Genomic DNA, 13,074 nt, shown 5'->3' on the forward strand with positions numbered 1-13,074 from the left:
TTTGCTGCCTGTAGGCATGAGGACCTGTGCAAGGAGGAAAAGACAGTGACGGTTTTGATGAGACTTCTCTGGGAAAAAGCCAAAGCCATTTCTCACAGACCCTCCCACAAAGAGACCCATTTTTTTCTTTTTCCAGGAGAACGTCCTGGCTGGAGGCCTCGTGTGTGCTTGGTGAGTGTGCAATGAAGAGCAGGGTCTCTGCCCAGGGGCTCTTGAGCAGTCAGCCTGACCCTGTGTGATTGGGTGGGCAGGGGCCAGTCCTGGGGTTCGGCTTTGTCAGCTGGAACCGCTCCTGGTGCAGAAGGGACTGTCAGCATCTGTACCCCCAGGCCTGAGAAACTGAGTTGGAGAGGTCTGGTGTTTCTACATCTGCTTCTGCCCTCCCACCCTGGGGAGTGTTGTTGGGTGTCAGAAGCCCTCAGCATTTCTCCTGCACTCAGGGAGAACAGAGTGAGTCCTGTGAGACCAGAGGATGCCTGTGGGTCAGTGCAGAGTGAGGGCAGCTGCTCTGTCCCTCTGTCCTGCTCCAGCTGCCCTGGGCTGGCACCTTTCTGAGGCAGAGGCTGATCACACTCCCATGTTACCCTGAAAAGCCACCAGGCACTGCTGAGAGCAGAGGGATCCACCACAGAGAACAACATGTCCAACCTTTCCCAAGGTCTCAGCACCCCACGTTTAGCCCAAGACACACATGGATCAGTCCCCAGCCCCACAGACTGCATTGCCCACACCCCACAGGTCAGAGCAAAGCTGGGACACGTGTTCCCATGGACACACCTGCAGGAAAGGACCCACAAGATCAGGCTGTGACTCTGCAGCTGAAACTGCCATCCCCAGAGAGCCTGACAGCAAGAACAAGATCCCAACAGCAGTGACCCAGAGCAGGGGAGCAAGAAGGACAATGCGGTGAGGGTGGGTGTGAGAGAGGCCAGGGCAGAGGCAGCCGGCACTCAGACAGCGTCACCCTTCCCCAGCTGTGCAGCCACCTCCCAGACACCAACACTGCCGGGCAGCTGCTCTCAGCCCCTGTGCTCTGCAGAGGAACTGGAGCTCTGGCTGCACAGGAGCTGCTCCATGCCTTGGAGCCCCCGGCCCTGAGGGCAGAGGCTTTGCTGGGTGGGACAGGAGGCCAGGGGGCTGCTCACAGAGGGATCTGCACTGCAGGGGATCACAGGGACTTTTCTCTGTTCTCCCTCCCATAACAATTCGGGGTTTAGTTTCCTCTCATTTCTGATCATTTCCCTGCTGCCTGGAGATTCTCCCCCTGGGAGGTGTTTCCCTGTCCATGTCTCTTCCCTGCCAGTGCTCACAAACCCCATCCCACCCTCTGTGCCCTCCCCCTGGCCCTACAGATCCTGCCTGTTCACAGGGCACTGCCTGGGGGCATCTTCCTGTTTGCAGGCTGGAAAACAGGACAGGTCAGACTAGGCTGAGGGGTCCAGCAAAGGCGATGCAGGTGCTGTGCACAGGCAGAGGGGTGGTGAAGGGATGGTATGAGCCTTCTGGCAGATGTGCTGATCACTCAGAGCTGCAGTTCAGGAGTCTCAGTGACTTGTTTAAGCATGAGAGCTCATTTTCATTTTATCTTTTCCTGCACCCCCACCCCTTGGGAGAGGAAACTGAAAAGACAGGCTCAGGAAAGCTCCTTATCTGTGTGGTAATCCTTGCACTGATCTTGTCCTTGAGGCATCCTCTTGGAAAAATGCTGGGGGTGATCTGGAGCTGTGAGCAGTGCTAACCCACACAGCACCCTCTCCACAGCAGAAACACATTTCCTGCCCTATAGGGTTTGCTCCTTCATGCGACAGCTTCTCCTCTCAGTGTTGTTGGGATCACCCTGGGCAGGCTGAGCGCTGACCCTGGCAGGCGGCAGAGTCCCTGCCCCGGCACAGCCCTGGGGTGCAGGGACCCTGCTCTGTAGCACAGCCCTGGGCACCCCTGGGAGCTCCCCCTGCAGTATCCATCAGCAGAAGGTGCCATGATGCCCTTCCCCACTGACAGTGCCGCAGGGAAGCCCTGCTCTGGAGTGTGTTCTTCTCTACAACAGAGATACTGTGAGAGAGACCTGACAGATCCTGCAAACTGAGTCATGTACCAGCTTTAGGAGATCCCTCCAGGAAATGCATGATGCACAGAGACTTACCGTGTTAGGACTGTGAAGATTTGTCTCTCAGTGAGCCCTCAGCAACGAACCACCTACATTGCCTTTCCCCTCTCTCTGCCTGGCTCCTGTGCCCTCGGTGCTGCAGGCAGAGCCCTCAGCCCTGCTGCGTGTGCAGAGGAGCTGCTCCTGGGCAGAGCTGTCTCTCTGCAGCGCTGCCGCTTGCCAGGAGCTCCCTCTGTCCCAGGAGCCCAGCCCAGCTCAGCAGCACAGGAGCAGCCCATGATGTCCCTTTCTCTGTCCCCTCTGGGCTCCCTCCACGTACCCCTGGGGCTCAAGAGGCACATCCTTTCAAACAGCCTCAAGTGATCAGTGATTCTCTCTCCTCTGAACAGACACTTCTTGCCAACATTGTGTTCTCTGTATTAAAAAATAAATCAGTATGAGAATCATGTTTTTTTGTCCCATCATTAGGCAGGACACAAGGAATGTTACAGCAAATTATCAAATTTCTGTAAACTGTGGATGGGAATTTCTTCATTTGAATGAGTTTAAGCATTATATTCTGGTTTTATACTCCTAGGTCTAGAGAGACATTCATCAATCTTTGGCCATGTCATGTCTGTGCTCTGAGGCAAAGCCTTTGCACACATGGGCTCTTGGACACTTGGTACCAGGTTTCCTGTGGCAGGTCAGAGCTGGGCTGGTGCCACAGCTGGGGTGGTTCAGCCCAGATGTGAGGCAATGGCCTCAGCCAGGGACCTGCCTGGGGAGCTGGAGCTGTCAGTGCTGCAGACAGAGCTGTGACACGGGTGGAATGAACTGCCAGGCAGGGTGGCAGAAGTGAGTTCATCTGGTCTGCAAGGACAGCAGCCTCCAAGCACAGGACAGCCCAGATCAGAACTCAGTCTGGACCTCTAAGGCAATTCAAGGGCCCATAATGAGCTGTTACTACTGCAGGAACAGTTAAAGGAGAAACAAAGACACTGTGTGGCCACTGATGAATATAAGAAGAGTAGGAGGGAAGAATCCCTGTGTCCTCTTGTTCTTCCGCTTCACCAGCAAGGTCTACCAGGCCTCTGTGACTGGAGGCAGAACAACCAGCAGTGGATGGGATCAAGTCACGGGCCACTGGATCTAACTTTCCAGCCTATGGGACAGCAGGGGCAGCATCCCAGGAGCTGAGACAGCAGGACGGTGTCACATTGAGGCCACTCTCCACCATCTTGGAAAGCTCATGGAGACTGGGGGGACTCCCTGACCACTGGCAGCTCTCACACAGTGTGTGCACTTTTCAAAATGGCCAATGGGTGAGCAGGGGAACTAAGGGCTGTGCCCCAGAACATGTCCACTGGGACCCCATTTCTGGGTGTCTGGAAGAGAAGGTGACGGGGTTTACCCAGGGCAGGTTGTGCCTGTCCATCCTCTTTGTTTTCTGTGAGGAAAGGACAGGGTTTGGATGTGGGCAGAGCAGCTGTTATTATTATTATACTCCCCCAACACCATAGTTTGTATTGCATTCCCTGCTGCACTTGGTACCTGACTCGTGGAGCCCGGACGGTTCGGGCATTCATTTTTCCAGTGTCCTTCCTCCTTACAATAAGCACATTGATTTATACCAAGCTTTACAACAGGTCTTAAAGGAGTTCCCTGAACATTCCGAAAACCGCACCCTCGGCCGCCTCTGGTTCCTCTACCACGGGCTTCCATTCCTATTCCCCTGCCTTGCCCTTGGAGCAGGGCCAACAAGTCTTGCTGAGAACGCCTCGACTGTTCCTTTTCTCTATTATTATAAACTTTCCAGGCTGTTTCTAACATAACATCCAGATCTCGTAGTTGTGCCCCCTCCAGTTTCTGTAATTTCTTCCGAATGTCATCCTGAGACTGTCCCAAAAAGACTAAAGCCAACTGAACCCTTGCTTGTTCCGTTTCAATATCTAAATCCGTATACTTCTTTGCAGTTTCTTTTAACCTTTCTAAAAAGGTTGAAGGGGATTCATTCTTTTCCTGCCTCACATTATACAATTTTGACCAATTCATTTGTTTCGGCATAGCAGTCTGAACACCGATCAATAACCAGTCCTGATATCTCCGGAGGAGAAGCTGACCACCCCCAGTATTATAATCCCATCGGGGATCCTCTTTTGGGAAATTTTCATCAACATTACCGCCCACTGTTCCATTCCGAATATCCTCCCTTACTCTATCTCTTGCTACCCGTATAACCATATCCTTTTCTGTAGAATACATCGAAGTGTCAAGAATCACTTGCAAATCATCCCAATCAGGATTCTGCGTTTTAATTATCATTTTAATTACCCTTGCAACCTTGTCTGGGTTTTCCTGGTAAGGACCAGCTGATTGTTTCCAGATCACTAAATCTCCTGGCGAAAACGGGACTTTTACATAAACCGGCTCTCCCCCCACTCCTACTGCTTGTCGCAGGGGTGCTATTACATTTGGCAGTCCACCCCCCTTTTGGGCTTCCTTTCCTCTGTTCCTAGTTCTGTGGGATATTGGTGTGGTTGTTACTCCTTTTACACCAGTTGCTGCCCCCACATCCCCACTGGGATCAATATCACTTTCAGTAAGACGCACAGGTGCCGAGGGTTTAAGGGGTTTAGGTGCAGAAGGTTCAGTTTCTGAAGGCGCAACATCGAGACCCGGCAGATCTAATTTTAAAGCGTTACCGCTACTGTTCTCTACAGCCAAACACGTCATGCATTTCTGTTCTGCCGTACAGCCCATACATTTATCATTAGTACCGCTCCTCCGCACTAACATTAACCCACATTCCTTCCTCCAGTCCTGTTTTTGTACAAGATAGAAAAAGAGATCCACGTACTGTACCTCATCCCATTTACCTTCCCTTTGACAAAACCTCATGAATTCACTAATAGTTCCAGGTTCTAAAGTACCCTCCGGTGGCCACCGCACTTCATTAGGCAAGTCATACTCAGGCCAGCAGTGAGTACAATATTCAATTAATTTCTTTTTACTCATTGATTGTCCAAATCCACCCTCCTTCCAATGTTTCAACAAACAGTCCAATGGTGACATCTTTGTATCGCTCATATCAACACAAAAGGGTAACACACAGACGATTAACACAGAAAGGTAACACACAGATAACTTTACCAGAACAGCAGTAAAGACGGATCAAACCACCAGTTTCAACAGCAAATACAGATCAAATTGCTAAAACTGTAGACCAGGTCCTGAACAGCACAGATAACCAGATCAGGTGAGCGCAAATAACCAGACCAAACCAGGTGCCGAGCCTGCGGCGTAAATAACCAGAACCAGAACCAGATGCCGAACCTGCAGAGGTTTCCCTCGGTCTAACGGACGGCGGCCTGGGCAATACCCCGGGAGCTCCCTGCCCAACCGAGCGTGGCTTTCGCCGCGTCTGACCGGCAGGCTACCAAATGCCTGACCAGCAGGCTACAGGACCAGAACAGAACCAGACCAGATGGGTACCCAATAATCCAGGGAAAACAACAGATAAAGCACCTTCTTACCAATCAGAGGTCCGTCGTGAGCAGCGGAGAGCCGGTCGCGTCCGATGCACTCCCCAAGAATACCTCGGTGCTAGCCAGAGCAGGATCGAGACGCGATCCATCTCAGCAATGCTCACGAGGTCCCATCTGGGTCGCCAAAATGTCAGCAATCAGGACACACAACCACGGACGTAGTTCTATGCGGTGCTTTATTTCAGCGCTGGGAAACCAGGGGTTCGCACCCAAAGCTGGCTTCAAACAGCTGATTCAGACCATACCTTATTATACAAGTTGGTCACATACATATTCATTACACCCCTGACAACCATTAGCATATCCCACACCTATTCTAGCACAAACTGTCTATCTAAAAGATGCTATAATTATCAGTTATTTTCTACGGTACCAACTTTAAAAGAATATATCGTAAATCTATGTCCACCTTAAGAATAAGGCTCGGTTACAGTTACCTGCCTTATAAGAATATACCATAAATCTATGTCAGCTTTAAGAACAGAGTTTGGTTACTGATTACAAGAGTTCTATGGCTACAGGGCTGGTTGCCATCCTAATATTAATCCAACTGTAAGAGATCCAGCGATATTCAGGGAAGACCCATCCTGTCCTGTTCCATGGAAAAAAAAATCATTTTGTAAGGTCGATTACTATCACTGGGGTTCCCGCACGCCGGCTTTTGGGATCCGGCGCTCGGACAAAACCCATCCCCACCCCTGCAGGAAACACCGAGAGCGCGGCTGCAGCACGTTAGCGCCCCAAAACCCCCAGGCTGCCCCATAGACACCCTAGAGATCCCCCCAGGGATCTGGGCATGGGCTTGGGGACAGCGAAGCGGGGACGGAAAGAGCCGAAGTAAGGACGGAAAGAGCCGAAGCCGAAGGCGCAGGGCGGAGAGAGATGAAGCGGGGACGGAAAGAGACGAAGGCGGCGAGGCCGGAAAGAGCCGAAGCGGTTACGGAAAGAGCCGAAGGCGCAGGGCGGAGAGAGACGACGAGGAGGCGGAAAGAGCCGAAGAGGGGACGGAAAGAGCCGAAGGAGCAAGGCGGAGAGAGACGAAGAGGAGACGGAAAGAGCCGAAGGTGCAGGGCGGAGAGAGACGAAGCGGGGACGGAAAGAGCCGAAGCAAGGACGGAAAGAGCCGAAGGCGCAGGGCGAAGAGAGACGAAGCGCGTACGGAAAGAGCCGAAGGCGGCGGAAAGAGCCGAAGGGTAACGAGCAGGGGCGGCACCACCCGAGCGTTGCCGGGGCGAGCCGAAGAGGAGGCGGGGAGAGCCGAGCGCTTCCGAACGGCGCCGAGGAGCGTGCAAGGATACCCGAGCGGTTCCGAACGGCACCGAAGAGGAGGTGGGGACACCCGAGCGGTTCCGAACGGCGCCAAAGAGGAGGCGGGGACACCCGAGCGCTTCCGAACGGCGCCGAAGAAGAGGCGGGGACACCCGAGCGCTTCCGAACGGCGCCGAAGAGCGTGCGAGGACACCCGAGCGCTTCCGAACGGCGCCGAAGAGGAGGCTGGGACAACGGCGCCATCTTGGCCGTCACGGAGCTGGAGGTCGTTAAGGAGCTAATTAGCGCTAATGAGGGGATGGGGCTGATTGAGGAGCTGGATTGAGGTTAATGAGGTCGGAAAGCAATTAATGAACATCTGGAGAAGCAGCTCGTTAAGGAACCCAATTAATGAACACCTAGAGAAAAGCCGCTCGTTAAGGGCTGAATTAATGAGTGGGGGAATCTGCTCATTAATGAACCCCGTGGCTCGTTAAGGGCCAACGCTTAATTAACGTAGTAACCAATAAACTCAATTCCTAAAGAGCGGGAGCCGCTAATTGGTGGGGTGGGGGTAATTAACCCATCGACCCCCCAGAGAGCACCCAGGCGTCCGGGGCGTGGCCTGAGGGCGCCCCGCCCCCCGGCCGCTGATTGGCTGAACGATAAAGAGCGTGACTCCGCCCCCTCCGCGAGGCCCCGCCCCCTCCCGGCTCTTAAAGCGACAGTGACCCCAATAATTGATTGTTTGGGGGGTTGTCCCGGAGTTCGGGAGGGACCCAGGAGTGCCCCAAGGGAGCCAGGAGTTCGGGAGGGACCCAGGAGTTCCCCAAGGGACCCAGGAGTTCAGGAGGGACCCAGGAGTGCCCCAAGGGACCCAGGACTGAGGGAACGACCCAGGAGAACCCCAAAAGATCCAGAGGTTCGGGAGGGACCCAGGAGTTCAGGAGGGACCCAGGAGTTCCCCAAGGGACCCAGGAGTTCCCCAAGGGACCCAGGACTCAGGGAGGGATCCAGGAGTTCCGCAAGGGACGCAGGAGTTCGGGAGGGACCCAGGAGTTCCCCAAGGGACCCAGGACTCAGGGAGGGACTCAGGAGTGCCCCAAGAGACCCAGGAGTTCGGGGAGGGACCCAGGAGTTTGGGGAGGGACCCAGGAGTTTGGAAGGGACCCAGGAGTGCCCCAAGAGACCCAGGATTTCGGAATGGACCCAGGGGTGCCCCATGGGACTCAGGAGTTCAGGAGGGACTCAGGAGTGCCCCGAGGGACCCAGGAGTTCGGGAGGGACCCAGGAGTGCCGCAAGGGACCCAGGAGTTTGGGAGGGACCCAAGAGTTCCCCAAGGGACCCAGGAGTCCGGGCAGGGACCCAGGAGTTCCCCAAGGGACCCAGGAGTGCCCCAAGGGACCCAGGAGTTCGGGAGGGACCGAGGAGTCGTGCGTGTGGATGAACAGAAGGGTGTTGGGGTTCTCCAGTGGGTTGGGGGAGACATAGAGTGCCCCATAGACCCCCATAAGTGACCCATAGTGCCCCATAAGTGACCCATAGAGCCCCATCAGTGCCCCATAGAGCCCCATAAGTACCCCAGAGAGCCCCATCAGTGCCCCATAGAGCCCCATAGGTGACCCATAGTGCCCCATAGGTGACCCATAGGGCCCCATCAGTGCCTCACAGAGACCCATAAGTGCCCCATAGCGTCTCCGCACTGCCCCATAGGGCCCCACAAGTGACCCATGGAGCCCCATTACTGCCCCATAGAGCCCCGTAAGTGCCCCACAAATGACTCATGAGCCCCATAAGTGACTCTTAGCGACCCACAAGTGCCCCCTAAGTGCCTGTTAGTGACCCCCAAGTGCCCCATGGAGCCTCATAAGTAACCTATAGTGCCCCATAAGTGCCTTTTAGTGACCCCCCACGTGCCCCATAGCGACCCACAAGTTCCCCATACGTGCCCCATAGAGCCCCATAAGTGACTCACAGAGACCCATAAGTGCCCCATAGCGTCTCCCCAGTGCCCCATAGCGCCCCACGAGTGACTCATGGAGCCCCATAACTGCCCCATAGAGCCCCATAAGTGACCCATAGTGCCCCATAAATAACTCACAGAGCCCCATAAGTGACCCATATAACCCCAAAAGAGGCCTATACTGACCCACAAGTGACTCATGGAGCCCCATAAGCAACTCATATAGATCCACAAGTGCCCCATAGCGTCTCCCCAGTGCCCCATAGTGCCCCACAAGTGACTCATGGAGCCCCATAAGTGCCCCATAGAGCCACATAAGTGACCTCTAGTGCCCCATAAGTGATGCATAGAGACTGGGTCCATCCCGAACTCCTGGGTCCCTTGGGGCACTCCTGGGTCCCTCCCTGAGTCCTGGGAGATCAGGGAAGGGACCCAAAGAAAGGACCCAGGCGTCCGGGAGGGACCCAAATAGGGGACCCAGGCGTCCAGGGGGGAATCAAATCCGGGACCCGTACAGGGATCCGGGGGTCCGGAAGGGACCCAGGAGTGCCCCAAGGGACCCAGGAGTGCCTCCCTGAACTCCTGAGTCCCTTGGGGTACTCCTGGGTCCGTCCCGGACGCCTGGGTCCCCTATTTGTGTCCCCCCGGATGCCTGGGTCCCCTCCCATAACCTACAGTGCCCCCTACATGACTCATAGTGCCCCACAAGTGCTCCATGGAGCCCCATAAGTGACTCTTAGCGACCCATAAGTGCCCCATAAGTGCCTGTTAGTGACCCCCAAGTGCCCCATAGCGACCCACAAGTTCCCCATTAGTGCCCCGTAGAGACCCATAAGTGACTCATAAGTGGCTCATAAGTGACCTAGTGCCCCATAAGTGACCATAGAGACAGGGTCCCTCCCGAACTCCTGGGTCCCTGCGGCACTCCTGGGTCCCCCCGGACGCCTGGGTCCGCTCTATGGGTCCCCCCGGACTCCTGGTTGCGGCACTTATGGGGCTCTATGAACCACCAGGTGTTCCATGTCCATAATGACCCCAGGAACGCCCGTACATGTTCATAAAGTGAGTCTCAGGTCACCATTTCCATAGCCCCTCCCTGGCCCTCCCCTGTTCGCCTGCGCAGTGGCACTGGGTGAATTTGAGGAGGGGTCCTTGGGGTCTTTGGATGAAGGCTCCTTCAGCTTCCTCACAGTGGATTTGTACCTTTGGCTCATTATGAGGAACTGGCTGGAACCCAAGCGGCCAAACCGACTGAGACCAGACTGTCACCCACTTTTTGCTGTAAATCCTGGCCATCTCGTCTCCTCAAGGTTGCAGCTGGTGCTGTGGCGATCTCGGCATTTGATGAAGTCCTGCTCTTTTTAGCACAATCGGTTACATACAGCTCTAAACTAGATATTCATTATGTGGCTTAGAATGTTAGCTTGTTAGTAGGCCCTTACTATGTAGTTGCTTAACCCTTAAAACGTTAGTTCCCTCTATCAATATAACTTCCTAAACGAGCTTCATAATATTTTACACAGAACTTAACCACCTTTTTCCTTTTTCCAGGTTCAGAGTCCGTGCCTCATTTGGTTGTATCTGTGCACTCTGAACATCTCAGCACGGATCACAACCGCACTTCCCACAAGGCCCAAGTCTCAAGGCCTCTCCAGACCCCCTCTGCTGGCAGCACAGCCGCTTCCCGCACTAACGGCACCGCAGTGCTGAGCGAGGGGAAACAGCTCAGGCGAGCAGGAGAGCTGCGTGTGAGGAAGAGATCTTTCTCTTTCTCTTTCATCTTTCTCTTGCTCCAAGTCTGCCGGGGGCAGCAGAGTCTGCCGGGGCAGCTAGAGCTGGGTTGTGGTTGGGCTCGATGATCTTAAGGGTCGCTTCCAACCAAGAAGATTCTCTGATTCTCTGACAGACGTGGGCTACGCTCGGGGCTCTCGCCAGCTCCGTGCTCGCACCCTGTCCCGTCACCGTCCTGTCGGACAGTGTGGGCTGGGCCCGCAGCGGCGCTGAGCACATGCGGGGCAGTGGGTGTCACCAAGTGACGTCACAAAGGGCCCCACTGTGACCCTGTGCCTGGGCAGGGAGGGTCAGGATGTCCCTTGGGAGGCACAGGCCAGCTCAGCCCTGGGCACCTGGCTGCTGAGTTTCCATCCCAGTTTCTAAAAGCTCCAGCACCCATTGCTCTGAGCAGAGTCTTGAACAGTCTGCTGCACCGCTCCATGTTCCCAGCGGCTGGTGCATGATGGGGGTGTCACAGACACACTCAATGCCACGCTCCTTGCTCCAGGCGCCTATGGGGATGTTGCGGAAAGGATCCCGCTATCTGGCTCTGTTCTCTCTGGGCTGCCAGGGGTGGCAGATGCACTCGATCCCCAATCACCCCCAGCCAAACCAGAGCAGTTTGGTCCAGGCTCCAGAGGAGGGAAGGGGCTGAGCCGTAACCAGGCCAAGAACTCCTGCCAGGAGACCCACGGGGAAGCAGAAGAGCAGATGAGCACTGGTGATTTGTGAGCGCATGAGTCTCAGACACACTTTTCTTACTGTGCGTAACGTGACTACGAGCCTATCACTTCACTCCATAAATACGACAGCCTGGATGAGCCCACTGTGAGCTCTCCCTGCTAAATAAGTGAGCTGTGTGGCAATGGTTTTGCTACTCAGAGATAAGTTTAATATTAATCATTTACCTTAAGTAGATGCACACTAAATATAATCAATTCTTTTGGGACATAAGGTGGTATGATTTTTAATATACTCTTTGCTTTTGTTACTTGGTAAGCTGGATTTGCTAAAATTTTAGGCTGCGAAGTTCTGCTCATATCTACAAAAAGCAACTACAAACTACACTGATCACTTACAAGACAAGGCCCGTATTGCACTTCACCGAGAAGAAAGGAATTTGCGTCCAGGCAAAACAGCACCTGCAAGGCTCTGGACAAGAAACAATGTCTACAGCTCAACACAGCAAAGCCCACGTGGAATCAGAGAAGTTTGCCACTGGAGCTTTAAACAGGGACTGCAGGGCGAACGGTTATCAGGGAGAGAAGAATCCTGACCGTGTGCTCCGTGAACGGGTACAGGCACCTGCAGAGAAGGTCAGCAGCACTGGGCTTGGCGTATTTCCCCCATTCAGTGAACGATAGAGTGAACCTGCCACGGAATTCACAGTATCACAGTATCACAGTGTGTTTGGGATTGGAAGGGACCTCAAAAGATCATCCAGTCCAATCCCCCTGCTGGAGCAGGAACGCCTAGGAGAGGTCGCACAGGAACATGTCCAGGCGGGCTTTGAATGTCTGCAGGGAAGGAGACTCCACAACCTCCCTGGGCAGCCTGTTCCAGTGCTCTGTTACCCTCACTGAGAAGAAGTTCTTTCTCAAATTTAAGTGGAACCTCTTGTGTTCCAGCTTGATCCCATTGCCCCTTGTCCTATCATTGTTTGCCACTGAGAAGAGCCCGGCTCCATCCTCGTGGCACTCACCCTTTATATATTTATAAACATTAATAAGGTCACCCCTCAGTCTCCTCTTCTCCAAACTAAAGAGCCCCAGCTCCCTCAGCCTTTCTTCATAAGGGAGATGCTCCACTCCCTTCAGCATCTTTGTTGCCCTATGCTGGACCCTCTCCAGCAGTTCCCTGTCCTTCTGGAACTGAGGGGCCACAACTGGACACAATATTCCAGGTGTGGTCTCACCAGGGTGGAGTAGAGAGGATGGAGGACCTCTCTGACCTACTGACCACCCCTCCTCTAATACACCCCAGGTACCATTGGCCTTCCTGGCCACAAGGGCCCAGTGCTGGCTCATGGTCATCCTGTTGTCCACCAGGACACCCAGGTCCCTTTCCCCTACACTGCTCTCTAATAGGTCATTCCCCAACCTATACTGGAACCTGGGGTTGTTCCTGCCCAGATGCAGGACTCTACACTTTCCCTTGTTAAATTCCATCAGGTTATCCCCCGCCCAACTCTCCAGCCTGTCCAGGTCTCTGGATGGCAGCACAGCTTCCAGTGTCAGCCACTCCTCCCAGCTTAGTGTCATCAGCAAACTTGCTGATCGTACACTCAATTCCCTCGTCTAAATCATTAATGAATATATTGAATAATATTGGCCCCAGTACTGACCCCTGAGGCACTCCGCTAGATACTGGCCTCCAACTGGACTCCGCACCATTGACCGCCACTCTCTGGCTTCTCTCTTTAAGCCAGTTTGCAACCCACCTCACTACTCTATTG

At 54.2% G+C, this 13,074-nt stretch overlaps 1 protein-coding gene across 1 annotated transcript; it reads left to right on the top strand.

The window, feature by feature from the left end:
* Positions 1-6,430: 6,430 nt before the first annotated feature.
* Positions 6,431-11,705, top strand: LOC139826106 (uncharacterized). Its single transcript, XM_071801052.1, has 3 exons — positions 6,431-6,445; positions 6,536-7,168; positions 10,398-11,705. The coding sequence occupies exons 1-3, from the start codon at positions 6,431-6,433 to the stop codon at positions 10,554-10,556; spliced, it is 807 nt and encodes a 268-aa protein (XP_071657153.1). The 3' UTR covers positions 10,557-11,705.
* The last annotated feature ends 1,369 nt before the right edge of the window (positions 11,706-13,074 follow it).

This window comes from Patagioenas fasciata, chromosome 35 (assembly GCF_037038585.1).
Source record: "Patagioenas fasciata isolate bPatFas1 chromosome 35, bPatFas1.hap1, whole genome shotgun sequence".
Taxonomy (NCBI): domain Eukaryota; kingdom Metazoa; phylum Chordata; class Aves; order Columbiformes; family Columbidae; genus Patagioenas; species Patagioenas fasciata.

Coding starts and splice junctions, on each gene's coding strand:
- LOC139826106 (XM_071801052.1), top strand. Junction 7,169..10,397: donor TGGCCGTCACGGAGCTGGAG/GTCGTTAAGGAG, acceptor TCCTTTTTCCAG/GTTCAGAGTCCGTGCCTCAT.